Here is a 27,165-nt window from a genome sequence, read left to right as displayed (position 1 = left end):
CTATCAAACCCTTGTGAAGGCTATGTTCTACTTTTAAACAATACTATTCCTTTCTTTTTTTTTTTTTTGTTCCCTTTATCTCGAAAGGGGGAAAAAAGAAGAAAAAAAAAAGGAAGAAGCGAAGAGAACTGTTAGAAAACAAAAAAAGTGTACAAAGAAAAAATAAAAGTAAAAATAAAAAACACGTCCAGAACAAATGGTATTGAATGTCTTCAACCTGTACGACACCATATTCAAGTATGAACCCAATTATATTAAATAGAATTATCGCGAACAATTGGAAATCCAGTGTGGTACTCTTCAGGAGATGTAAATTTCCGAACGCAAATAGACATTGGTGCCGTCAAAAAATCCGGTAACTGCAACACCGTCTCCGTGGACTTATCATTATCACTCGGCAGTTCCTCCTCGTTTGGCCGTAGAGGTGGTAATGAAATCTCTCGGTAATCCTTACTATCATCACTATTGTTGTTAAGAGCAAAAACATCATTTTCTGACGATCTCTTGTTGTTAACAATAACGGCCAGTGCTGTTCGTGAGACAGCAGAATTGGCAACTCGTGTAAGGAAAAAGTCTTTTAGCATCGTGGCATTTACCTCTTCAAGAGCTTTAATCTCTTCCTCCTTGTAGTCAAGACCAGTAGGATGTAGGTAACGCGAAGAAAGATCATTGCAGTCCATACTTACAGAGTCGGGTAACTTTCGACGCACCTCAATAAGACCTTTAATAACTGTATCGACTTTATCATCATTACACAGAGTTAAGAAGTTTGCCTCTACAGCCTCTAGAAAGGCAATGATGCGAGAAAGAAGATAGATAGCGTCCACATTTTTCAGAGCGCTTTGAACCACAAATTGGAGATGAGCTGTACCCCCCATACGTATAGATCTCGAAAAAACGATGTATCCAAGAGCTTCACGTGTACGGAGAGAATTAAAAAAAGTGGACGACATCAAGGAATTCATACAGTCACAGAGAGAACGCAATAATGGGGTTTCATTGCCAACGTAAATATCTAAAAATACCGCAGTATTTGGATTCTCTACATCAAACGGAGGATAACTTAATACATCCAGCAAAGGGGTATGATGTGATGATGAGTTTCGTGTAAAGGCATATACGTCTCGAAATCGTGGAATACTCTCCTTCTTCGCAGGTGGAACTTGAAGCTTTTCTAGTATCTTCTCAACACCATTAACCAAGTGATCTTGCATATAAGGTGCAGAAGGCACATTACCGGCGACGAAGCACTCAAAGTAGACACCACTCGCCAGGTAATCTTTTACAAATTCTTTATATTCACTATAGGAGGTTGAGGCAGCTGCATCAAGTAGCTCGTCATATGTATACATAACAACTCTAGCCGCCTTTGAAAATCTATCCATCGCACATGCGTACGGTTGCTGTGATGATTTACTTTCGAGAGATCGGACTGCCTTATCTGCGTAGGAATTATAAGTTTCTAAAGAACCTGAAAGAGTTTCCAATGTAAACATTTTTTCAAATATATCAAAGAAAATGTCAAGAATTCTGTGCTGTGGACCAGTTACGGTGAGTGTTAAACCACCACAGTCTAGTACAATATCATTCTCCAATGCTGCAAGTAAACCAAAATAAGAAACTTCCCCAATAGCATCTTTCAAAATATCTATCATTACACTTGTATAAAATCGTTTTTTAGGGTTCGCATGTATACAAGGTGAAAGGCCTCTCCAGGTTATAGAAGTTGTGAATGATTTGTATCGTCCCGCATCTTTACGCACTAGGGTAACTCCATACATAGTATGGAAGGTTTTAATAACAGCATGACTATTATCGCTATCGTATACTGTGAAATCTGTCGCGAGGAAAGGGTTCACAGGGGGGAGAGATAACGCATTATGGTACGGGCCGTGCATGCTGTGCGTCCAACGCCCAATAACTTCACTTGGAATACGAGAAACAGAAAACTTTGTCTTGTGAAATCGTGTTGTGGAATTACATGCCACACGAGCAAAGTCAGGTAATATCTGTAACAATTCCTCCGCATTTGTATTTTCTTCTTTATCATCATCATCATCATCATCTTCTTCTTGTTCATGGTCGTTCACCTCTTTCTTCCCTTCTTCATCCTCTTCCTCTTCAGATAAAGATGACCTGATTTCTTCATCGGTTACAATTGCATTGTCACATGGCATTTCGCCCCAGCATAGCTCAACAATACAATTTTCAGGTATTAACTGTGCAATACAGGCCTCAGTGGCAGCGATATCATCATCAAGCACTACACTATCACCTATCCAACAGTGTCTTAGATCTCTCTTGTTCGCACCAAGTGCTAGTTCTGCGCAGTGGTCAACGTTACTTTCAACAGAAGAGGACTCAAAGTGAAGCCACATTTCTGCTTTCATCTGGGCATACACAGTACTGTCCACACGTGCGGCCAACCCAATACCCTGATACACCAAATCAATCACATCAATAACGCGTTTGAGTCCATCCATCGTTAGCGATATATTTACCGAAAGCAATTCATTATCATCATCAATACACTGAGGACCAACAAACATTTCGGTGGCTAGATTTTCACTTCTCAGTATACCAAAAACAGATGAGTTGCACTCATGACCAAGAATATGTGAAATATACGTGAGTGGCATGGTCCGCCAGGATGAGGCAGGACATTTCACACACCATAACAATTTCAAAGAACGTATTTTACGAATGGTACGTATATTTATCCAGCTTGACTTTGCTTCAGTTGAGTAGAAAGAATCTCCACTCGGTAAAAAACGAAATTCAGCCGGTTTTCCCACACGCATTCTCGACAATGGACCCTCAATCATGCGAAGTACCAACTCTGGAGGCAGTGCACTATACACTGCCAAGCAAGCGGCTCCTGCAACATAATATGAATTAAAGAATTCCACCAATCGTTTTCGAATATCTATATTTTTTGATAAGGGTTCATCCCATAGGGTTGTAATATTTCCGTTACCATATCGGCTTTTTGGATGCTGGGGATTTACAAAAGAGCGTTCCAATTCATGGACTCTCCAATATTCCACACTGTGGTTTTTCTCATCTTCGCTATGAACCGCTTTTACTTCTCGTGAGAGTGCACTGGAGTTAAAAGTTGGGGCAACAAAAAATTCAAGAAAACGTTCCAACGCACCTTCTAATGCCTCGTGCGCTACTGTAAAGTAGTATATGGTTTCACGATCACTGGTCCAAGCATTGCATCTACCACCATTCTTTTCAATGTACTCATTATACTCACCGTCTCCTGGATACTTGTCCGTACCCATAAATAGCATGTGCTCACAAAAATGCGCAAGACCTGGGAGAATATCTGGATCGTTCAGTTGTCCAACACGGATGTTCATTGCAGCACAAGGAACTGTCGCACTCGGATCTTGAATAATAATGCATTTAACTCCATTCTTTAAAATGTATCCAAAATGTTTAATGTGGAACACAGATGGAGTAATAATCTCCACTGTCTCAGCTTGGAAATTCATACCTTACTTGTAGTATACCCCTTCTTGTACAACAATTAAAAAAAAAAAAAAAAAACCGACAAAAAACACAAAATAGAATGAAAAACAAATAAAAAAAGAAACGAAGGAAAAAAAGAAAAAAAGAAACCATAATTAAGCCTCCATTAGAGGTGCAGAAACACAAGACATCACTGTATTCTACCTTATTAGATTCATTCCAATTGTTTGTTTTTTGTTTCCACCTTTTCTCTTGTTTTCTTATCGATCACTCAAACTAACGTTATCACATCCTTATTGTTCCGTGTGTATTGGAGCTCTGTTCGTCAACTCCTTCGTAGTGGATCTACTTGGGGAGACATATCGTTCGAAAAGGGAATATCTTTGGTAACACGTGTAAAATCAGTATCCTGATTGGCGTGAACAGAATAAAGTGTAGAATCAACTCCTTTTCCGTCTACTTTTGCACCTGACTGCTGCGCCCCATCACCAACACTTTCAGCGGCCCACTCAACAGTTGGTGTTGCCCTGGCGTAAGGAAATACCCAGAGGAGGAAAAAACGCAGAGCCACGAATGCAGTCGTCCACAACACGCATAAACGTAACAATGTCTGTGTTCGACTATCAACGTAGTTCTCCGTTGTGGATCCTGGTTGCTCATAAACGTACATTCCCATTCGCGAATCCCATCCATGGCGGTCGTCTCCTGTTTGGCTCTTGTCAGTTTCTGGTGGCTGCCATTTACCGTCCTTTACAGCCTCGTAAGCTTCATTTACGGCCTGAAACCGTTCCTTATTTCCCTCTCGCCCACCGTCAGGGTGGTAGCGCAGCGCTAAACGGTGATAAGCCTTTTTCACCTCTTCTTTACTGGCGTTGGGGGAGACACCTAATATACGGTAAGGATTGAATGGACCGCGTTGAGCTTCCAGCAGCATGCGGCACGAGCGACGCATCATTACATAGACTTATACAGAAGAAGTGTAAAGAGAGGAGGAAAGCTGTGTGTGTGTGTGTTTTAAAGAAACAGGCAGTTCAAAGGCAAAAGTTTTTTTTTTTTCTTTGCCGTGGGTAAGAAGCATCTGATTCAAAAAAAATATGCATGACGCTTTGAATTTGATGCTTTAAAAAGGAATTACACTGATTTACGTTAGGGTACAAGTTCTTTCCCCATACCGACAAGAGAACCAACGCTTTGCAGAAACAGCTCAAGCAAGTTACCACGAACACCTCCTGCCAAAACAGTCTCTAATAACAGTGTAGTATCACACTGATGCAATCCCCATAGCGCCATCTGTAGCTCTTCACAGAAGGTCATTGAAACAATGGGATGTTCCTTCTCCTCTAGATCAGAACCACCAAAGCAGACTCCTTTCATCCAGGTACACAATTCCTGTGCATCCAAAGGACATTCTGGAAAAAAATGTAACTGTGGCTGACAGTAACACTCATTAAAGGTAATAAAAAAAGTGACAAGAAGTCTTTTATCATCATCATCATCATCATCTCCAACACTACGTAGAAGTGCACTTGTTCCCTCTAACCAAAGAACTCTCCGGCCAAAAGAATCAATCTTGCTCTGGAGACGCCACCCCATCCCACGTTTTGCCAAGGAAAAGGCCATTTCATCAAACTCATCTCGAGTACACGTCAAGGGATTCATATCCGAGTGGTGACTTTTGATGCATTTTTTTTTTTTTAAATAAAAACAAAAGAAAAAATAAATAAATAAATAAATGGACACGACACCCTGTATATAAAATAATTATTCAATACAAATTAAGCAAATAATAAGTGAAGTAGCCACAATACATATATGTGAATTCACATTTTAAATGCCACTAAATGAACCAATTCCAACGACTGCTGCAATTCGTACCGTTTCTGATTTTTCTGACACGCCAACAAGTTCCACAAGAGAAGTTGAGATCTGCTCTACACCATATCAAGAAAACTCTTCAGGGGGTATCTGACTAATAAATATCCCCAAAACCTATGTAGCGTTTCTGCGTGATAAGTCCATAGAAGATTTTGTAAAAACAACAGCCTGTAATACGTATTCCTTTATCATTCCAGAAAAAAAAGCAAACCCAGGTTAAAGTCACATCAGCATATAGCTCCCTAACGTTTGTTTCATGAGATACAAGCATCTGTGGTTAAGATAAAAACTGTTTAATCTTTTTCCCTGCTTCAAAATGCAAAAAAAAAAAATCTTCTAAACTCAAGGAGTTTACGTAATGCACCTTTTGCGGACAGAAAAGGGTGTTGGAGCTCCATACAACCTATAATATAGGAAATAGTGGGAGACACAAAACTGGAAACTTCTATATAGGGGTGTTTAAGAATATTTACCATATTACCAAGAGACAATTTCTCCAGTCAGAGGTTCCTCATCCATTCCTGTTCTCGATAGCAAGGCCGTCATCAAGGCATATATTAGTTCCTCGTCTCCAATAGCAAATGTAATGAGTTCCCCACAGACACATACTGCAGCTGTACGATACATTTCCGAGATATGACCACAGTAAGGTAACATAAAGCGAACCAACTCGTAGAAAAGAGGTGAAGGTAAAGAAGTTTCTAATATAAAACGTCCTTTCGCATCAGCGACCTTTGCGAGATCCATCTCGCTGCTGTCTCCCAATCCGTCACGAAACCAATAACAGACTGCCTCTCTAATAGCGGATAGATAATTCTCCTTTATAACAAAGATCTCCCATCCATAACGATCAAAACGAACCATAGTAACATCATCTACAGTACCGTTAGTGACATGTTCAAACAATTTCCAACTCTGCAGAACGGCATTTTCACCACAAATAAGGTGTCATACGGTAATATGAAGAACAATTGCCATAAGACGCAAGGCTTCTTGTGACCAAAGAGGAGTAAGATCAACTATGAATGTCATTCCACGTACACCAGACTCTAGTAGCATAACTATCTCTCCCTGTGTGGGACATTTTACATGTTATCCTTGTCAGTAATGATATTCGCCATGGCGCACACAACCATGCATCTCTGCTTGAGAGATGTGGAATCCACACTATGGTCAGTAAGCCACATAACACAAGAACTTAAAACAAGAGAATTACCCTTTTTTTTCGACAAATTAAAAATAGCTCCAACAATTTCACGACGAACATCGGCACTGCAATCATCAGCATTGTCCAGGAGAGCATTGAGAGAGAGAGAGAGAGTTATATTGCTGAATCCATTACCCTTGATCACGTCTTGATAAAACGCTTCACAACGTGCAAAAAAATTAAAAAAAAAACATCGAAGAAAAAAAAAAAAAAAAACACAAAGTTATCACTCAATACAGAAAAGTATCCATTTAAAAATAATAAATACGCAATACATGGTGTATATCTCGTAAAAATTTAGTAAAATGAAAGAAATTCATAAAAAAAAAAAGATCCAACTCGTGTACTTTGATGTCGGATTTCCCTTTCTTTCTATGCTATTTGTGAAAGCGCATTTTGCATTTTCACAGAGCATGCAGAAGGTGGAGGGAAAAAAAAACAACTCATTCAACGTAAACATCCTCAACTTGTGGTGAAAAGCTACAGCTCAACTACCAGCAGTCTTTGAAAAAGAGAAAAGGAACAACGAGAAAAAAAAAAAAACAGGCCCCAACCACACACAGAACGGGAATAACTAGTAATATTCCTCAATTAGCCAGCACCTGTATATCTACAAAAACGGGAAAACAGGGAGCAAAGTCAGATACCCATACAAGCATAAAAAGATAAGAAGAAATACACCAACTTTCTTCATTGCATTCCTATACATGATTATAAAATCACACCAGAGTCTCTAGATGGGGAACCGGGCAAAATACTCAAAAGGAATCTATGAGAGTCATTTCTCCTTCACCACATAAATAGATGACGCAAAATATCAATGTATATAACATACACTTTATCGTACACAGTGCAAGATACGGATGCAGAGTGTTTCCCTCCTCTTCAGAGAATTTCAACATGAAAAAATACGAGAGAGAGGAAAAAAAAAACACCATACAACAGTATTTAATCTAAATTCGCGTGGTATCAAGGGATTTCGTTAAAATACTTTGATTAGCTAGTGGTAAGGCTTCTTCGTCTCATGTCCATTAGGAGGTTCCGCATTACTCGGTAACATCGTCTCATCTCTTTAACATAGGGAATGTAAAATAATAATAACAAAAAACATGTCATCTAATATTCCCCATCCATTGTAATCATAATCAACTAGAGGAATGAAAAACCAAAGAATTCCAAAATATCGAAGAAAGAGGACAGGCATATGGGCATAAAATTCCTAACTGAAAAATAAAGAACAACAAGATACCTCAGGAGTGGGTGGTCTATCCGGTTTGAGGCTCGTTGAAGTCAATGACTTCTCTTCTGCAGCCACATTTGCAACTGGTGTAGTAAATGTTCCAGTGAAACGGTGATTCCAGACGTTGGGATCAGCCACGACATTTGCCTCCACAAAAGAACTATTTTTCGAAAAGGGAATTCCCCCAGAGGCCTCAGGTAGATCCAGAGATGGAAGGGTACTGCGTCTCTGCGCAATTCTCTCCTCTACATTGAGAATTTCTGTAATACCTGTCGGTTCTGTCTTCGCTTCACTGACGACCGTTTCCATTGTGAAAAAACTGATGACCTAAATAGAAAAAAAAAAATGAGAAACACAGAATAACCTGTGAGGAGAATGAAAGGTTATGAAAATTAAATAAATAAAAAAAAATCAAGTAAACATGAAGTAGAAAACTCAAAGCTGCGAATATATATATATATATAAGATTAAGAATCCAAAAGAAGAACTTCATGGGTACAAAAACACTTTATGCTTCAAAAAACAATACAAAAAGAAAAAAAAAAAGAAAAGAGGTAATGACGATGCTTGGCTAAAATGCAGCCAGATATGTGAAGTAAGCACTCCACAAAAGAAAAACAAACAGGAACGTAAATGTTTTACTACTGCGGTAAACTATATATATATATATGCTAATATTCTCATTAGCAGCATCCCGACTTGGTTTTTGCCTTACTTTTTTCATTTAAGGCAGCTTCTGCCTTTTTACGTGCCTCAGTCTCCTTGTCAGCGAATGACTTAAGTGCAGCAGCCTCCTTTTCAGCATCATTGCGTGCCTTTCTCTCCTTTTCGAGTTCCTCTTGAAGTGCAGTAATCTGCTCATTAAGTCCCTGTCCATCCCCTGAAACTATATTTATGCCTGCAGATTGCGCCCCAGTTCCATCTTTAAGTTCAGTCACTTTTTCTTGTGTCAACTTCACTGTCTCATAGTGATGTAGTTTTTCCACAAGAAGTTCTTTTTCTCGCTCTAGTGAAATAACCTTTTTCCGCTCCGTCTCCAGCTCATCTCGAAAACGTACCTTCTCTACCTCTATTTGCTGTTGAGTAGCCTTGGCCGCAGCCACAGCCTCTCTCAACTCCTTATTATTCTTCGATAACTCATCTACTTTACTATCAAGGGCAAAGTCCTTCTTGTTTTCTCCACCAACGGTGCCACCATTTTGTTTCTTTAATGATTCGGCAAGAGCAATAGCACGTTGCTCCTTCTCTTGGCTTTCCTTCAGTTTTGACTTTACTTCATCTAATTCAGATTGAAGTTTTGTTACACTCGGCAAAGATCCTGGAGGGTATTTTTCCACAACGACTTTGGAGTTAGCGTTACCATCCTTTTTCTCCTCTTTGTTCCCTGTACGGGGTGAGTACTTATCTTCAGCTGACATTTGTTCACGCAGCTCAATCATTTGCCGATCACACTGCGCCTCTAAACGGTTACACCATGCCTTGAGGGATGCGATTTCTCGATTAGAGCTTTCTCGCATCGCATCAAGCTCTTGACGAGTCTTTTCCAACTCTTCCTTATACTGTTTTGCTTCTTTTTTCGCACGTTCAAGTTCTTCATGGGTATAACCATTATTTTTACCTTGATTAGATTGCGCTGCAAGCTCTTCAAATCGCTTTCTCGCCGAAGATTCATTCTGCAACCGCTCCCGTAACCTCTCTGCTTCAACCTTGGCTTGATTTAATTCTTTTCCTTGCTGTTCCATACGATTTTGCATAGAACGTTGCTCTTCCAATACTCCTGCCAATCGTTTTCTCTCAGCCTCTGCAGATTGAAGTTGCTGCTTTAGTTCGGAGACGTCTTGTTCAGCTTTTGTGCGCAACTGACGTTCACTTTCTAGAGCAGCCAGGTTAGCCGCCTGCTGTTTCGCCAACGCTTTGTTTTTTGACACCTCTGCAGCGTTTTTAGAGAGTGTGCTATTCTCTCGCTGAAGTTCTTTGTACTTGGTGTCCATATCTTTATTTTCTTGTTGGGCAGCTTTCAACTTTTCTCGGAGTGATTTCAGCAACTTCTCTTTTTCATTCACGGCAGTACGACTCTTCTCCTCCTCACTCTTCGCCTGTCGCAGCATCTCCTCCAGGTTGGCAACCTTCTTTTGCAATTCCTCCATACGTGCCTCAAGCACCTCGGCCCGGCGCTCCGTTTTCTTCCGCGCGGTGGCCTCCTCGTCGGCCCGCCCGGTCTCGCGCTGCAGAGCCGCTTCGGCGTTCCGCTGCGCGCGTTCCGCGTCGTCCCTCTCGAGGCGGGCGGAGGCGGCGTCGTCTTGGGCGCGGCGGAGGGCGGCGCGGAGGTCCTCCTCCCGTCGGCGGAACTCGTGCGTCATTCGCGTGAGACTGTCGAGCTCCGTGCGGGCCGGGGGCTGGGCCTCTGCTGGCATTGGCGTTTGTTCTGGGGCCTTTCTTTCCGCCGACGCACGGCGTCGCTCCTGAGTCTTCTCGGCAACACGACGCGCCGCCTCTTCGGCCGCCATTCGTTCCCGCTCAACCTCATTCGCCTCACGTTGAAGAAGCTCCAACATCTCTTCTTCTGTTAGGTGTTTAATGCGGTCCGCCCGTTCTAGTGCGCGAAAGTTGACCCAAGCATCATGTTCTTCACGTTCAAGTTTCGAACGAGCACCACGCTCTCGCTCTTCCTGCATGTATCGAACTACACGCTGTTTCCGAAGAAACTCATCAAGTGTCTGTGTTTCATCACGAACGCTAGAACGACAACTCAAACGACCGCTAAAACGCGCAGATGTCTGACTATCTCGCGGTTCATGGAAACTCGAAGCACTACCACGGGAAACGTCTCTACGATTGAAGTACGAGTTTGGTCCCTCATCCACATAGTTAAGAGGAGCGGATCCCCACCCTGAAGCACCTCTATCATTCATAAGCTTATAGAACTGGTCACAGTAGTTCCTTCCGTATATATATATATATATATATATATATATATAGAGAGAGAGAGAGAGAGACGAAAACAAAAAGAAAAGAGGAAAAAAAAAAAACATCAAGAAGATCACATTCCAAACCGATACAAGCTCACCCCAAGAATATGAATTGGGTATCACAAAAGAAAAAAAAAATCTTTGTACCTTGAGAGTCCAACTTTTCTTTTTTGTCATTAATTTATTTCACTTCAACATTTTCGTATCTCATTCCCCTTTGCTACTACTATCAATATAATCCATTTTTACTCTTTTTACAGCGGAGAGAGAGGGAGAGAGAGAGAGAGGAAGTATTTACAAAAAAAAAAAAAAAAAACACCTAGTATTATGGTCAAGATCATTATTATTATTTTTTACTTCTCTATTTCGCAGAGAAACCCAAGCTTCACAAGGCCAGTAAATAATTATTATTACTATTTTTGGATGGAAGGACAACTATCCCTAATCATCCTTGTCTCTTTTACGTCGTCGCGTCATAACGATCTCCCGAAGTTTTTCGTAGCTTTGTTTCTGTTTATCCAATTTTTGCTTCAATTCTTGTACTCTTCTTTCGTACTCTTCCTTCACTTTATTCATTTTTCGCTTTATCTCTTGTTCAAGACCGCTAAGGCTGCGAACCTCCTTACCGTACCGTCTTAATACATAAGGTTTTTCAACAAGCAACTCAAACGCTTTTGTGCATGTGTGCGAAAACAACGCTAAAAAGAGAACAGTGGGGCTACCAGATATTAAAGCAACACCGTAGTACCCTGACATTCCCAAAGATGAATCTGGATTGTTAAGGTAGCGGTAGATACCGTTGTATGTAAGTTTTGATGGAACACTATCGATAAAAAAATCTCCGTAAAAGTATCCAAAATCACCAATAGCTTCATAAATACCAAGACTAACATAAACATTAATACCAAGAAGAAGTATTCCAACCACCATAATAAAAATACGTGATTCTACAGTATCAAAAAAAAACATATCCCATGAAAAATAACGAATAGCACATAAAATATAAGAGATGTTAGTCATAGTAACTCCTGTATTATATAACGTTCTCCAGTTAGAAAAAGCTTCTTGAAGAGTTTTGTAATGATTAGAAAACCATTTATTGTGGCAAACTTCTCTGTGTAACACAAGTCCAAGTATAGCATTAAGAAATAGACGCCAAAATATGTGTTGAGAAGCGTGAAGCCACCATGGAGTAGGAATAATAATGAGAAGCAATGAGTAAAGAATAAGGATTGCCAAAAGAAAGTCTTTGGCTCGAAAAGGGGAAAAACGCCTCAGTAGAATGAGTTCATTACGGTGCAGAAATCCTTCCTCTTCATCATAAAGAATATCATCTCGAAGAATATCATCATTAGTTCGAGATCGCATCACATTGTATGTGCGATCAATATGTGGATTTTCCACAAGTGCGAGAAAAAGCAACTGAGAGAGATGACCAAAAATACTTAAATAAAATAATGTGTAGGATTTCGCCATAAGTGGGACACCGTACATAAAAGCATACCCCACAGTATACATGGGATGTGGAAACATTTGAAAAATCCCATCAAACACTAAATCCTTGTCTAACAAAAAGAAAAAATCACCCCAATACCAGGCGTAGTCACCTATTACACGATGTGCATCCGTTTTGCTCCAAAGTGCAAATACGATAGAGCATAATCCAATGAGAAAGGAAAAGATGTCTCTCGGAGATGCAAGGTCTACTGGTTCACAGTATACAATCGACAAAACAATATACGATACTAGATCATTCGCTAAAATAATATTTACAATAATTCGAAAAAGCATCCAGGCATTAAACTCATCAGGAAATTGTTCAATTTTATATACTGTATCCTCAGATTCAAAAACAATAGACGACTCCAATCCACGTATTAACGCAGGATTCTGTTTGACTATTCGGCGAAAAAATGAGAGAAAACCTCCCTGATTCGACTGTCGGTACAAAATTACACCGAGGCCAACATTGTACATGAGTCGCCATATTACAAACTGGAGGCAAAAAAACCATTTCGGTAGAAACCCTGCAAAGAAAAGCCAGTATGTTAAAGCAGTAGAAATCCATAAAAAAATCCATAGAATAGTTGCAGGACTCCTCCATGATCGTTTTCTTAATAAAGAACTCATAACAGACATAGTCTCTGGAACACAAAAACGAGTTCCATCAGGTAAAATCCCAATAGCTACTGCACTACACTCCCTCTCATCAGAGCCACTACCCTGACTTTCGGCTGACATCAAATAAATGTTTTTATTCTCTACAAATAAGTAAAAGAAATAAAGAAGAAAAGAAAGAAAAAGAAAAAAAGAATTATTGCCATCAATTAAATACCAACAGTTAGGGTAATCAAAGGAAAGAAAAATACAAAATAAAAATAAAAATAAAAAGACGTGGTCTTTTACACAAATTCCAACATTTTTGATGTTTCGATTGCAAATATACTAGGAATCGGGAGTAATTTTGGCAAGTAAGTGATCACCTCCTACCAAATCACCCTCTTTAACGCACAAACTTACCAAACCTTCAGAAGTAGCTTTAACGACGTGTTCCATTTTCATCGCCTCAAGTACAAGTAGTGGTTGACCTTGTTTCACCTTCGTTCCACTACCCACGAGAAGTTTAGTCACTTTTCCTGGCATAGGACTTAGTACACGAGCCGATCCAGCAACTTGTATTGTAATATTTCCAAAATCTTCAGCTAATGGTTGCAGAGACAGAGAGTATAAACCATCTGGTAAAATAAGAGCAACTTCTTTGCTTGTGATAAAAGATGTAAAGTTAAAGCGGAGTTCACCGTCTACCTTTACTGTAAATACCCAAGTACCATCATTCATGGCCTTCTTTTCCTCAAACACAACCCTGCATTGGACGCCGTCAACGTCGCAAATAAAACTATCATCATTAGAAATCATTACCAACACCATTACATTTTTTCCATCAATAGAGAAAAAAACCTTTTCTTCTAGTGAATGATTAAGACGGAATACAGAGGTTGAAGTCCTGTGGGTACTCAAAAATGATATGGCCCCTAATGACAATACATGTTTGCCGATATGTCTTCTTTTAAGTAGATTATCTTTGTTATTTTCAATAAATTTAGTTGTTACACCACCTTCAAGAAAGCAAGGATTTACGCAACAACGCATGAGAAAATCAATATTAGTTTGCACTCCAATAACGTGATAAGAACTCAACGCCTGACGCATTCCCTCGAGGGCTTTTGAACGATTTTCACCCCAAACTGCCAATTTGGCTATCATTGGATCATAGTGAACGAGTACATCATCACCAGATCGAAATCCTGTGTCAAGTCGTACTTTTATCCCTCCATAAAAACCTTGTTTTGGTTCTTTAATATACTCCAATTTCCCGCTAACAGGTAGAAACCCATTTTCTGGCGACTCTGCATACACACGAGTCTCTACACAGACCCCGTGGATTGAAATATCATCCTGGGAAAATCCCAAAGGAAGTCCCTCCGCTGTCTGTAGCTGCAAACGCACAAGATCGAGAGGGGCTCCATTGATTCGACAAATTTCTTCTGTTACAGGATGCTCCACCTGAAGACGTGTATTCATTTCCATGAAAAAAAACTCATCTCGCTCAGTATCAAAAATAAATTCCACGGTACCTGCCCCAACATAACCCACTGCCTTTGCTGCTTTTAAGGAAACTTGACCAATACGATGCCTCATTTCAGATGTAATATGAGGTGCAGGGGCCTCTTCAATTACTTTTTGGTAACGTCTTTGAACACTACAGTCCCTTTCAAAGAAAAAGACACCGTTACCAAACTTATCAAAAAATATTTGACATTCAATATGTCGTGGATGTGTAACATAGCGTTCTAACAAAACACGATCATCCTTGAAAAAATTTATTGACTCACGTTTTGCACTCTCCAGCATAAGATTAAACTCTTCTGCGTTCTTCACAATTTTCATACCTTTCCCACCACCTCCTGAAACAGCTTTTATAAGTATAGGAAATCCAATTTTATTAGCCTCTTCAAAGAGCCGCTCAGGTCTTTGATCTTCACCATAGTAGCCTGGCACAACAGGAACCCCCGCGGCCTCCATTATGCGTTTACTTTCACTCTTGGAACCCATGGAGGCCATAGCCGCAGCTGGAGGTCCAATAAACTCTATACCTGCCTCCACAACGGCAGCAGCAAAGTCAGGGTTTTCAGAGAGAAATCCGTATCCTGGGTGTACAGCATCCACTTGAAGCTTCGTTGCCGCCTCAATTATTCGTTCACCCCGAAGATATGATGAGGACGCTGGTGGTGGTCCCAAAATAAAGGTCTCGTCTGCCTCTTGGACATGTTTGGCATTTGGTTCACCTTCACAGCAAACTGCAACAGTGCGAATGTTCATCTCACGACATGTTCGAAACACGCGACACGCAATCTCACCACGATTAGCCACTAATACCTTTTTGAGTGCTGCACGACTGAAACGGGTTCGCCGAAGCATCAAAAATCCCTCGAGGAATACACTGTATATATAAAAAAAGAAGCAGGAAGGTGATACCACAGAATTAATCATAAGCATGTTCACAGACACACAGAGAGAGAGAGAGAGAATGAGAGGGAAAAGAAATAAGAAAAAGATGTACACAATTCGAAAAAAATAAAAATAAAGGGGAAAGGGGAAGGAGAAAGGAGGGCTCAAAGTTCAGTAATCAAAAAATACCAAAGTAGAAAAAAATATATATATATATATATATATATATATATATACCCATCCCAATTCTACGCACCAACCCTATACATGGAGGTAGATTGACCATACTCCGGAATTGTGGGTTGAGAAGTCAAAAAATGCTCCGCATCTTCTAAATCGCGACGCAATAGAGAAGCTCGTTTCGCCAGTGCATCTTGTTCAATTCCTCTAAGAAGATGAGCAACGTTTCCACGGTGGTACTTCTTACCGTAAAACGCTCGACAAAGCGCTGAGGCTTCCTCAATGAGGCACCGAGAACGATCTCCTCTCCATTCAAATGGATCAACAGGAAGAAGCCCATCTCCCAACACACTCAACTTTACCTTTGACGCTGACTCTTTAATCGCAGGAGTGGTCGCTGGAAGAATAAGCACACGAGAAACCACGTCAAAACTATTATTGAGAATATCTCGAATAACTGGATGAAAAAACATATTCTGAAGGTTTACATTACCCTTTTGAGCTCTCCGGATGGCTTTCCAGACCACTATGTCATCTGTGTACCACATATGAAGTACCACTCCCGATCCCACTACAATGACTACATCACTTGATCCAAATAATTTTTCAACGATTGACTTTTCATAGTGAAAAACACCTGAGTCTTCGTCGAAGAGAACAGCTATACGATTGGGGTCATCTTCTATCAACAACTCTGAAAGTTGCGATCCTTTCACTATGGTAATAATGGCCTCTGCTTCAGTTTCAAGACCATACATCTTTCTCAAACTCCATGCTCCGGTTCCGTCTCCACTCTCAAAAGCATCAAATGCTTCCGTTCCCCAACTTATATCTCCCCCAAAACGCAAGAATTCTGTTCGTAGAATTCTAAGAAGATCACCTTCGCGACAGTGATACGCTGCCTCACCATCAGCACAACCTGGAAAAACTACTCCTTCTTTTATTGTTTCGAGATTAGAATTCACAAAACGCCAACCCTTGGCTTTTTTAAGAACACTTTCCACCTTTCCAACAGTACAACCCAAATCTGCAAGGAGCTTCACAGTTTGGTTGGTACAAACACAGCGTCTTCTATTGTTAACCTCATAACGGGGATCTACACGTTTTTCAATAATTTGTACGCTAGATTCACGCCATCGCATGCCTATTCCCATTGCATATGTCCCCACACTACTACCGATAAGAAGAACCTTGCCCCATGGTTTGACAGCGTACATGCTACCTATTCCCACCCAAAGAGAGCAAGTATGAAGTCAATAAATGTACCATACAAAGAAGAAAAAGAAAAACAAAAGATATTTCGTGCATTTACTCCTCAAATATATATAAAAGAAAAAAAAAAAACATACATATGTAGGAATACATATATCTATATTACAAGAATCACGAAAAAAAAGACATGACAAGTACGGACTATTGTTTTATTTCCTGCACTACAACTAAAGTATACTGTTCATTTACATCTGGTGCAATTAGAATATCCTTCAGGCCAACACTCAAACGGAGAAATGTAAGATTATCCTTCCAATCAATAGTACGAATAGTTGACGCTACAAGGCTCGTAAAACCATTGATCTTAGACGCATATTTCTGAACTTTTCGATCATCAGAGTCAAATCCAGAATACTTCAGTACGCGTCCATCTGCAGGGTTTAAGACAATATACCCAATCACCCCTTCGTGTGATGCAATGCGGAGAAGTATTTTCTCTACAGATTTGGCACGCTCCTCGCGATCCTGCGTCGTTGATGCTGACAAACTCATTAATTCCAATTACACTACCTCTTGTAATTCAATAAAAATAAAAACAAAATAAAAAAGATATTGAGAGAGAAAATAGAATTCAAAAAGAACAATAGTGACTCGGGGATGTTAAATAAAACAAAAAATTAAAGAAACATGGTATTCCGATCCAAGAGTCACACACAGACACACACACAAACACAAAAACAGAAAAAAAAAACCATCTCCTCCAAACACATAGTCATTTTACATACATGAAACGTACATGTTTGAAGAGTCCTTTTTCTTCTTTACATCTCAATTGATCCTCGTTAGCTAACGGTCTTCTTTGAAACAACTGCAAAAGAAGGAAATGTACGTTCTCGGAGGCGGTCAATCTCACGCTTCAGTCGCACCAATTCCTCCTGCTGAGATCGTGCCAACTCCTCTAATTCACTGTTTTCATACAATTCTCTCATTCTTTGACGTAGTCTATCTTCTTCATTGTTGTGCTCACCTAACATGGTCCATACAGCCTTTTTGTCATCAACGATACTTTTGATTTGTTGAACTTCAGTATCCAGAAGTTTATTTTCAACATTTCTATCGTTGATCTGAAGTTTTAACCTCGCTATTACTCTGTTCCGCTCCTCTATCTTTTTGGACATAACTTGTCTAACGTACTCAATTCGTCGATTCAACTTTTCAAGCTCATCCTCACCGGAGGAGGCGACACCAGTATGAATAATATCTTGCATCTGTCTGGTTACCCGTAAGGTGTGTAGCTGTCGAAGTTCCATCTCTAAAGTCCCGACACAGTATTGTAAGCGTTCAGTCTCCCAAGCGCACATTTTCATCGCCTGGCGTTGCTGTGATATTTTAGTCATAAGACGTCGAAGTTCATCAAAGCTCGAAAAAACGAGACTATTGTAATTCAGAATGTCACTTGCCCATCTGAAAGAAAAGGTTACAAAGTCAGCGCCAACCACGGCGTCTTCATCTTGTACCTGTCCTTGTCTCAAAGAATAAAGGTTTTGTACATTAAGAATCCTACGGATTGCATTGTCTCTACAAGCATCTTCAGCAGCCTCTTTCTCTTCGACTTCGTTTTGTACTTTTACCATCTCCGTCTCTACATCTTTTAAAAGTTCAGTAAAAGAGCAAACAGTAGCCGTATTACGGGAAATTACATCCTTAGCTTCCACAATTTTCGAGCAACATTTACAATATAGTTCCCAAAGAGCCTCCGGAAAATGCTCATGTTGACCAACCTGTGGAACCACTGCTAAACCTTCCTCATACTTGCTTCGCCATTTTGTAAAACGCCTATAAAGTCTGTCGCCAAATTCAGTGTCATTAAATGGAGGGGAATTGTGCATCTCTGTCGCAAGCGTCTTTTCATCCTCTATAGACTTTTGTAAGTTTAACTCTTCAATTGAAAGTAACTTTTTCTTATATGCCTCAAGACTCTGTAGTTGTTTTAGGCGACCTTCAAGCTCTGTTTTTTCTTTTATTACCGCCAATAGTTCATTACAAATTGTTGGTTCAAGAAGAAGTCTTTGCAGTGCATTCACTTGATGTGATTCCAATTCATCTACTAATTGGGCCGCATCCATTCGTCGTTTTCCTAACGAGGAAATCTCTTCATTTATCCTATTTGCACCATCTACGTTGGCTTTCATTAGGTCTTTCATTTCCTTGCGCAAGGCCTCTTTTCGTTCATTTACATTCGCCGTTTGTTCAGCAAGCTCCTTTTCATATTCTTCATATATCTTTATTTGTTCATCCGTTCTCTCATCAGGTGGTACATACTGCTCTAAGGACTCATCAGCAAAAGCAGGCAGTGGAACTTTAACTGCGATTACTTCAATATCTTTTTCCAGACCATCCATCCAGGTTTTCAACGCAGCTTCATCTGAAGAAGAAATAGCGTATGCCGAGTTATCTTCTTTCTTAGCCAGTTTAAGCAACTCGGGGTCTATTTCGGAATCAAAAACCTCAAATACACTTGAAGGATCTTCCTCCTTGTCAAAATAGGGTGTAAAAAGCAGATCATCAGATATTGGCTCTCCAAGTTGTCGCATAATACGTTTACAACGATCATTTCTTTCTTGAATACGAGTTAATTCACTATTCTTTTTCTCTTTTAAATTATCAAAGATAACGTTAAATGTTTCCTTAACTTTGGAGATTCTTCCATTAAGCAAGATCATTTGAATAGTTGCACGTGAGTTTGTATATACGTCGATGGGATCGTAAAGTAATTCTGTAGTATCATCGTTGAGATCTGTCTCAAGTTGTGTCATTTGAGGTTTACTTTCAGGGTGTTTAACCTGGGATGAAAATGTAAAGTAGTCACCTGCTTTGATTTGAAGCATTCTTAAAAATTTTACCTTTTTCAACAGTCCCACCGCCTCAGGGTTGGTTTTGCGACGATGAAAGTTGTGAACTTCTAGTATAGGTTTGTTCAAGGTAACAATTTTTGTCCGTTGAATCTCCATCGTATCCCAGCATTCGCGTCGAATCTTATACTGTGTAAATTCATTATGTAATAAATGATAATAATCATCCTCTTTAGCCTGCTGAATTGCTAAATCACACTCTGCAATAAAAGATTCTCTCTGATCAGGTAAAAGAAATTCTTCAATATTCACAGCAGAAGTTTTCTCAACCAGTAACTTGTTAATATCCGTTCTCAATTCAGTCAATGAAGATAATATTTTGCGTTTTGACTCTTCTGCCATCACAGCATCATCCCTTGGTATAGTCTTCACTTCCTTTGGAGGACTTGGAGGTCTTTCTTCGTGCCACTCTGGTTCCGTCCAAGAATAGTTAATAGTTCCACTTTGAGGAATTAGATGCACCACAGTATCCTCACCGGCACAAACAAAACCTTCCTCTTCATTCCATACAGATATAGAAACTATCCCTCTTTTACCAAAAGGTCGCAAAAGAATTTCTTGTAATGGTCTCCTTTTTTCCTTTGATGGGGGTATAGGTGTAAGCTTTGATTGATAATGTGAAACGTCTCTTATAACTACTTTACCATCACTACCACCTGATATTACAGCTGTATTTCCAAACCGTTCAATAGTAGTACCACCACTTTCATGATCACGCATCAAAAATAAAGGACGTAAAGACTTTACTTCTCTCTCTCGACGACGTTCTAAAACATATAGCTTCGTTTCTTTGTCTAATGAGTGAACTAAAATGTTCACCACCTCTTCATCAAAGTAAAGTGGAAGTATATCACGAACAGGGTAATCAAGTCTCCAAATTGTCTCTACAAGTAATGTAGAAGGTTGTAGATCATTACCGTCAAAGCATCGAACAAGCTGCACCTCTCCATTCACGCAAGCGGCCAGTACCGATCGATCATTCCCTAGGATCCAGCGAAGGTTTGTCACCTTACTGGTAAAGGTATCCACAGAACTTTGAAAGTAAAGAAGATCATTTTTCACAGTAAGAAGATGAATTGTATTACCATCGGTTACAACCAATGATGAGTCTCCATCGGATGCACAAAGAGAAAGAGGTATAGAACCGAGTTTTATATGGGAAGAAAGTTTGAACTCAGGTTTCGAAGTAAAACAACGAACACATCCACTGTGAAATACTACAACCACTGAAGACTGCAATGCACAAGCATCTTCAGCTCTGTCATTGAAATCAGTAACAAATCGTGTTACAGTATTGGTATCTGCTTCATATCTTGCCAAGGTACCATCAGCGCAGACCATCACAACCAAGTTTTCAAGGGTCATGATTTTCACAGTGTCACCGGTGTTACGAGCCCGAATGAGAGTAGAAGATGATGTCCTCAAATCTAACTTTCTTACATCAGCTTTACTAACAACCAGCGTATCGAATCCATTCTCAGATAGCGACATTCTCTCAATGAAATGGTTAACCTGTAAAAGTAGTTGTAACTCCTTCGTATTCGTGTTGTATCCAAAGACTGAACCTTCTTCAGTCCCTAGTAATAGAAGCATGGGTGTACCAAGTATGGAGGTTACCGAAGCAGTTGTTGGACAAGTCAAATAATCTTGCATTTCCATCTTTAGTTCATCAAAAATAACAAGAGATCCCCCTTTTGTCCCACATACCACACCAGAAGGTGTCCATGAAAAGGAACAAAATTCATGCTGCTGTGAAGCAAGTGTTATGATACTGGGTAAAGTAGTTGTTAAAGAGAGTTGGCTAGCAATAGCAACCCCTTGTGGCTCCAAGACAGCAATACAGTCTGTTCGCTGAGGTGGAAATACCATTTGTTTCCAAAACTTATCATCTAGTGAAACAGAAGCAGCCTTTTCAAGAGAACGTCCACGTTGAACAAAAAAGAGATTAACAATACAAGAAGGCATAGATGTCAGTATAGCTAACATTTGACCATTTGGTGAAAAACACATATCCTGGACATCCACTTTGGCAATATTGTCAATTTTTTGCACGCGATTATACTCTGGGTATCGAAACACGAGTAGAGTTACATTTAACCTAACCTCTGTTACGCATAACAAGCGTGAAGAATGCGAATAGGCTAGTTTACCGACAGGATATCGACCATCACCTGGAACCCATTGAATTGAATCAGCTCCTCTTCTGGCAACGACACCACTTCCAGCACCACAAAGAATGCTATTACTTGCTGAACATACGGCAGAAGGTGAGTTGAACCCCAGTATTAAAGCATTTGTAGTCATGGGATCTATACTACAAAAAAAAAAAAAAAATGAAACGACACACAGAAAAGAAAAGGAAGAAAAGAAGAAGAAAAAAAAGAAAAGAAAGCTTGCCCACTGACTACATCAAAGACATATGTATACACACACAAGCACAAAAACCAATTGAGAGACAGAGAGATACACACACACAGAGAGAGAGAGAGAGAGAAAGTGAAAGATAGACAGATAGATAGATAGATAGATAGATAGATAGATTTCATTGGTGAATACCGTCAACTCCACGTATATCCCGCCCACGCAACTCACCGTAGCCAATCTCAGAAAAAAGAAAAAAAGAAAGAAAAGAAAAATTTCAAGATATTCCAAGTCCCCGCTGTATTGCGTGAATCCACATTTCCATGTTTTCCTGGGACCCCGCTTGAAACCACATCGACTTGCCGCCGATAGTGTTGAGCGCAAAAACAAACTCTCTTTTAGCAGTGCCGATGGGCACTGGACAAGCACTCTGAACCTGTTCCAGACTCAGTGCTTTTCCTTCTTGGTCTGCTTCATTGTCCGACAAGATAAGATGACCTCGGACAACTTGCAAATACCGTTCTTTCCATACGCGTCCATTTCCACCTCCCAATTTCTTCACATAACCTCTGAAGGTGACATCAAAGTTGATTTGTCCTACCAATCCCCCACTAGGTTCAGGTGGGGACTCTGAGGAAAGAATATCTGTTACGTGACTTATAAGGGCATCTTTTACAGGCCCTGCAATACGCACATTTTTCTTCACAGTTTGCATAAAGACTTTTAAACCATCTCTCACATAAGGCATATGAAAAATTTCTCGAACACCAGGTCGTTGGTTTGGATCAACAACAAGGATACTTCGCACAAGACTTCTGAATCCGGTGGAATACTTCTCCGGTAGAGGAGCAAAATCGCCTGCCAAAACTTTTGCCATTAAACCTTTCATATTTGTCGCCGTAAAGGGACGCTTTAAAGCCATAATTTCATATAATAAAACACCCAATGACCATATATCTGCTTTTTTGCTGTATCTTTGATTATTCCATAGCTCAGGTGCCAAGTAGTAGGGTGTCCCACAGAAAGTATTTGCAACCACACCTGAAACTGTATCATCATACTGATGACTAAAACCAAAATCGCCCAGTTTTATTAACCCTGTAGAAGTCAAAAGAATATTAGCTCCTTTGATATCGCGGTGCAGCATTTTGTGGCTGTGGATGTGATCAAGAGCAAGGGTTAACTGTAAAAATAAAAATAAAGCTTCATGTTCTTGGAAGTAACGAAAACCATCGGTTGCACGAGACTTTATCTGTCGATCAAGATCTCCAGAATCAGCAAACTCCATGACAATAAGAAGTTGACCATTTTCCTCATGATCTTCAATATATTTAATAATGTTGGGATGATTGCAGTTCGCCAGACACTTTATTTCACTGTGAGCATACTGCTTGTCACGGGAGGACATTTTCCCCAGGTTCATTGCTTTAGCCACAAATATAGAATGATCTTCCACGCGTTCAACGAGCCACGCTTCACCATAAGAGCCAGTACCTATGAGTTTTTTCTTTACGTACTTGCATTCAGCACTGGCAGGTCCAGCTCCCAATATGGAAGAGAATGACTCCATTGATGCCACTCCTATGAAGAAAACAAAAAATACCAAGGGAAAACACAAGAATGAAAGAAAAGAAGAAAAAGAAAAAGAAAAAAAAAACATCACGAGAAAACTTCATAAAACAGATAAGAAAGCATCAACACATTTTTTTCTCTCTTTTTATGGAATATGAGACCTCCGAAACAAAAAAATGATCTACTCATATTTGTCACAAGAGCAGTAGCGTAGCCTTTTTTCTAGCACAAGATGTCTCTATGAGTACAGAAAAGGAATATAAGGAACAAGATGAAGCAAAACCAATACAACGAAAGAGACACCATAGTCTAGCAGCAACCAGATGTAAAGAACGAGGACGATGCAAAGCAAATACACCTGTTCCGCTACGAAAATGGGTACATGACCACAAATTCCATCTTTTTCAAATGGACGCCACCGCGATTTAAGAGAGGAAAGGGCCAACGCAACCCAAACCCCACGCAGCACACACCGTCCCAAACCACCCCAAAAAAAAACACGGGCCAAGGAACGGCAGCAAACAACGAAGAGAGCAACAAACCACCAACAGCGCGGGAGGATCAAGCGCATGAACGAACCCGAGAAATAAACCTCAGGAACGCCCGGGAGGAGGCGGGCGGGTGGCCAACCCCCCGGCGCAATAAAAGGGGTGGGGGGCCGTGGGCGCGAAAAAGAAGAGGGGAACAACAAGGTGGGAGAATCTGGCGGCGACACCCGCGCCAAGCGTCGACCATTTCGGAAGGAAAACCAAGAAACGGAGGCAACGACGCCTTCGCGCGGGTCATGTTGTTCCTGGTGTGCCTCTTTTTCTTGGGGGCTGGGGCGGGGGCCACGAACGTCAGAACAGGCGTCCTCATGTTCGTGGTCGGCGGTGTTCTTTTCGGAACGGGAAATTGTTTCACCATGCCATTAACCGCATCGCCAAAAATCAAGTTAGCACTAAGCCATTCATGGGGCAGAGAAACCCTCACCGCTTCTTTGAAGAGGGCGTGCGTTTGAATTTGATGGGCGTTCAATTCACTCAACGGCCCCGCAATGCCCCGTCCGCCAATGGAACTTGGGAAATAAGCGCGCCCTTTCCGCGCAGATGAAGCAGAAAGAATGTGACATCAAACTGTCGCCTTCGGGTGGCAGTGCGAAGGAGTGTAAATGAAAACCCTCTAAGAAAAGTGTGAGAAATAAGGTAATGGCTTTATTCATTGCTGGCAACGGTGATGCGTCTGAGAAAGAACTGCCTCTCCAGAAAAAAAAAAAAAACAGGATACAAGGAAATAATGTTTTCTATTTGTGAAGTGGTTTGCCCATGCGGGCTCGCCAACATTGCACTGCCACAGGTTCTGCTAGGGCAGAGTTATTATAATATTGGGGAATCACTGAACGTGAGAAGATGGTGGTTTTGCAACGAAACCCATCGCTAACATTTCGTGCGTCTCTGAAACAATTTGGTTCCAGTACTCAATAGTCAGAGTTGCGGAGTTTGAATATAATGGATTTTGTGCAGAGGGTCGGTGTCCACTCAAGAATTTGGTTGTCTGTTGTTGGTTGTCTCCCTTTGATGCCTTTAAAGAGACGTTAGTGTAAGAAATTCCAATGCTGTGTTAATGTGTTCTGTCATTATTGCATAATTGAGCTACTTGATTGGCAATGTTGTTGTTGTTGTGTCTGTGTGTGTTTGGAGTGGGTGGGGGTTTATTTTTGTTATTGGGTTTACCTCGTTGGTGGTGCACCTTGGGGACATGATGGATATGATTGCAAGGAATATGAGGGAAAAAAAAGAAAAAGAATACCCTTTTCTATTGGTAAGTTGTTACTTGTTATTTTTTTCCTTTTCTACTTTTGGGGTTTTTGGAGACCTGGGAGAAGGTATTGCAGTGTGTATATTATACCAATATATTCCTCTTGCTGTACAGGGTTGGATTGCTGACTCGAGAGGGTTATAACTTGACAAGATGGGTCCTCCTGCCAGAGGATCTTTTCAGGGTTTTTTTTTTCTGGTTAACTATGGCTGTGGTTTTGTTACCTTCTAGCTGCTGCTCTACGATGGTGTAACTCCTTCGGTGTAGTTTGTATTTTTCACTTGGGTTGTGTTTTTTTGCACACAGGGTATGATGCAAAATAAAGTTTATGTTGATGTTTTTGTGAATAGTCAGTGTTGTTGTTTTTTTTTGCTTTATTGCACACTGATGATGATGATGATGATGAAAGAAGTAGTATTGATGCAATGCAGAGACGAAAGAGTGTGTTGTCTGTTGTACTGTCGCCTCTCTTGCGGTGGTTTTCTCAAGCGCCTGAAGGGGAAAGGGGGAGAGATGGTGGACCCACCAGGAGACCCTTTGTTGGTGTTGACATTTTTCTGCATGATGGGAGGGAAAATTATCAAAATACAACAGATATTCTCACTCTGCATGGCGGGAAAGTGTGGCAAACTATTCTGCTACTTGCCACTCCCCAAGGGGGATCTCTCTTGAAACAAGGGGAAAACTAATAAAAATATTTTCTGTTTCTCTCTTTGTTTTTTCTTGCGCTTTATAGGCCCAGAAAAGAAGAAGGCAAATCACGTTAGGTATACTTTTGCTTGGCATGCTTTCGTTGCGCCTTGAATCCTTTGGAATTCCAATGGAAATCGAGAAGAAAAGATGAGGAATTGTTGGGGATTTGGCTCCCCTGCTGGTTTTATTTGTTCTTCCTTTGGTGTTGGATGTTGTTTGGTCTCCTCGCTCTCTTTTTTTTTGGGTGCAATTAATGAACGGGGTGTGTGGCGGATAGCCGTTGTTCTCTCCCCTCGGTGGGATTTCAAAAGGGTGACGCCATGATGATCCCGACATGAATTGTTCAAAGAGGGTGGGGAATGGATCGCATTCTCCTTCACAGTGTCGCTCTTTATTGTTGGGCGTGGTGTGCGGGGTGGTGGCCCGGTGGTTCGGACCCCCGGCAAACAATAGAAAAAAAAGATAAATGGAGAAAACCAAACAATACGAAAAGCATGGGGTTTGAGAATTGGGAGTTGTGAAATAAATGAAAATCAACGCGCAAAAAAACACAAAACGGACACGCACATCGCAATTCCCCTACGACAAACGACCTTCGCAACGACAAGCGTGATGGACAGCGGGCTTTCCCACGAGCGTGGCTCTGGGGAACAAGAGTGTCAGAGGGGAATTGTTTTCTGTTAAGGGTGATGTGGATTTTGAGGGGGAAAATTTGCAGAGGGAAACAATTATTGTAATTTATTTGTTTTATATATAAACTCTGAAAGGACAAGCGGACATGATCGCATTTAGTTTGCCGCAACGCTAATGTCTATCACCTGCTCTCATGTTTTTCCGTATTTCCACACAAACTGGTAGTCTGACTGTTTGCTTCGGTTGTTTCTCGTTTTTGATTCAATCGAGATCGTTCTTTTCGCGCCCTCCCACTACATCCCTGTATATTTTTTTATTTTATTTTTACTTTTCCATCCAGTGAACCGGCATGCGCTGCTGGAGTATCCCGAAACCGTGGATGCAGTCTTTACCGCGTTGTCTTCCGGCCTCCGATCATGAGACTGTCCTTCACCTCATGCGAATGAGCTGAAACAGCAGCAGTATTCTTCCAATGCCTTTTTTGTATTCATTTTTCTTGTTTGTTATTACTTTGGCTTTGCGTTTTTT

The 27,165-nt window shown here is 40.6% G+C and overlaps 13 protein-coding genes across 13 annotated transcripts; 1 reads left to right on the top strand and 12 right to left on the bottom strand.

The window, feature by feature from the left end:
• Positions 1-254: 254 nt before the first annotated feature.
• TM35_000441220 (putative peptidase, putative,metallo-peptidase, Clan ME, Family M16) lies at positions 255-3,500 on the bottom strand (the record flags this gene model as incomplete). Its single annotated transcript, XM_029030131.1, has 1 exon — positions 255-3,500. The coding sequence occupies one exon, from the start codon at positions 3,498-3,500 to the stop codon at positions 255-257; it is 3,246 nt and encodes a 1,081-aa protein (XP_028878532.1).
• A 302-nt stretch (positions 3,501-3,802) lies between these two features.
• TM35_000441210 (chaperone DnaJ protein) lies at positions 3,803-4,432 on the bottom strand (the record flags this gene model as incomplete). Its single annotated transcript, XM_029030130.1, has 1 exon — positions 3,803-4,432. One exon carries the CDS (start codon positions 4,430-4,432, stop codon positions 3,803-3,805), a length of 630 nt encoding a protein of 209 aa, XP_028878531.1.
• A 191-nt stretch (positions 4,433-4,623) lies between these two features.
• TM35_000441200 (uncharacterized protein) lies at positions 4,624-5,136 on the bottom strand (the record flags this gene model as incomplete). Its single annotated transcript, XM_029030129.1, has 1 exon — positions 4,624-5,136. The coding sequence occupies one exon, from the start codon at positions 5,134-5,136 to the stop codon at positions 4,624-4,626; it is 513 nt and encodes a 170-aa protein (XP_028878530.1).
• A 693-nt stretch (positions 5,137-5,829) lies between these two features.
• TM35_000441190 (putative HEAT repeat-containing protein 7A) lies at positions 5,830-6,216 on the bottom strand (the record flags this gene model as incomplete). The annotated part of the gene is made up of 1 exon (XM_029030128.1): positions 5,830-6,216. The coding sequence occupies one exon, from the start codon at positions 6,214-6,216 to the stop codon at positions 5,830-5,832; it is 387 nt and encodes a 128-aa protein (XP_028878529.1).
• Positions 6,217-7,778: 1,562 nt separating this feature from the next.
• Positions 7,779-8,108, bottom strand: TM35_000441180 (uncharacterized protein; the record flags this gene model as incomplete). Its single annotated transcript, XM_029030127.1, has 1 exon — positions 7,779-8,108. The coding sequence occupies one exon, from the start codon at positions 8,106-8,108 to the stop codon at positions 7,779-7,781; it is 330 nt and encodes a 109-aa protein (XP_028878528.1).
• A 374-nt stretch (positions 8,109-8,482) lies between these two features.
• On the bottom strand, positions 8,483-10,711 carry TM35_000441170 (200 kDa antigen p200; the record flags this gene model as incomplete). The annotated part of the gene is made up of 1 exon (XM_029030126.1): positions 8,483-10,711. One exon carries the CDS (start codon positions 10,709-10,711, stop codon positions 8,483-8,485), a length of 2,229 nt encoding a protein of 742 aa, XP_028878527.1.
• Positions 10,712-11,209: 498 nt separating this feature from the next.
• TM35_000441160 (phosphatidylethanolaminen-methyltransferase-lik e protein) lies at positions 11,210-13,009 on the bottom strand (the record flags this gene model as incomplete). Its single annotated transcript, XM_029030125.1, has 1 exon — positions 11,210-13,009. The coding sequence occupies one exon, from the start codon at positions 13,007-13,009 to the stop codon at positions 11,210-11,212; it is 1,800 nt and encodes a 599-aa protein (XP_028878526.1).
• A 204-nt stretch (positions 13,010-13,213) lies between these two features.
• TM35_000441150 (3-methylcrotonyl-CoA carboxylase) lies at positions 13,214-15,247 on the bottom strand (the record flags this gene model as incomplete). The annotated part of the gene is made up of 1 exon (XM_029030124.1): positions 13,214-15,247. The coding sequence occupies one exon, from the start codon at positions 15,245-15,247 to the stop codon at positions 13,214-13,216; it is 2,034 nt and encodes a 677-aa protein (XP_028878525.1).
• A 278-nt stretch (positions 15,248-15,525) lies between these two features.
• TM35_000441140 (uncharacterized protein) lies at positions 15,526-16,674 on the bottom strand (the record flags this gene model as incomplete). Its single annotated transcript, XM_029030123.1, has 1 exon — positions 15,526-16,674. The coding sequence occupies one exon, from the start codon at positions 16,672-16,674 to the stop codon at positions 15,526-15,528; it is 1,149 nt and encodes a 382-aa protein (XP_028878524.1).
• Positions 16,675-16,870: 196 nt separating this feature from the next.
• TM35_000441130 (dynein light chain 2B, cytoplasmic) lies at positions 16,871-17,221 on the bottom strand (the record flags this gene model as incomplete). The annotated part of the gene is made up of 1 exon (XM_029030122.1): positions 16,871-17,221. The coding sequence occupies one exon, from the start codon at positions 17,219-17,221 to the stop codon at positions 16,871-16,873; it is 351 nt and encodes a 116-aa protein (XP_028878523.1).
• A 290-nt stretch (positions 17,222-17,511) lies between these two features.
• Positions 17,512-21,885, bottom strand: TM35_000441120 (WD repeat-containing protein 96; the record flags this gene model as incomplete). The annotated part of the gene is made up of 1 exon (XM_029030121.1): positions 17,512-21,885. One exon carries the CDS (start codon positions 21,883-21,885, stop codon positions 17,512-17,514), a length of 4,374 nt encoding a protein of 1,457 aa, XP_028878522.1.
• A 334-nt stretch (positions 21,886-22,219) lies between these two features.
• On the bottom strand, positions 22,220-23,512 carry TM35_000441110 (protein kinase; the record flags this gene model as incomplete). The annotated part of the gene is made up of 1 exon (XM_029030120.1): positions 22,220-23,512. The coding sequence occupies one exon, from the start codon at positions 23,510-23,512 to the stop codon at positions 22,220-22,222; it is 1,293 nt and encodes a 430-aa protein (XP_028878521.1).
• Positions 23,513-23,896: 384 nt separating this feature from the next.
• Positions 23,897-24,514, top strand: TM35_000441100 (uncharacterized protein; the record flags this gene model as incomplete). Its single annotated transcript, XM_029030119.1, has 1 exon — positions 23,897-24,514. One exon carries the CDS (start codon positions 23,897-23,899, stop codon positions 24,512-24,514), a length of 618 nt encoding a protein of 205 aa, XP_028878520.1.
• Positions 24,515-27,165: the final 2,651 nt, after the last annotated feature.

The sequence above is a fragment of the Trypanosoma theileri genome (genome assembly GCF_002087225.1).
Source record: "Trypanosoma theileri isolate Edinburgh chromosome Unknown TM35_Tth_44_V1, whole genome shotgun sequence".
Classification (NCBI taxonomy): Eukaryota; Euglenozoa; class Kinetoplastea; order Trypanosomatida; family Trypanosomatidae; genus Trypanosoma; species Trypanosoma theileri.
This window is presented reverse-complemented; position numbering and strand designations above follow the sequence as displayed.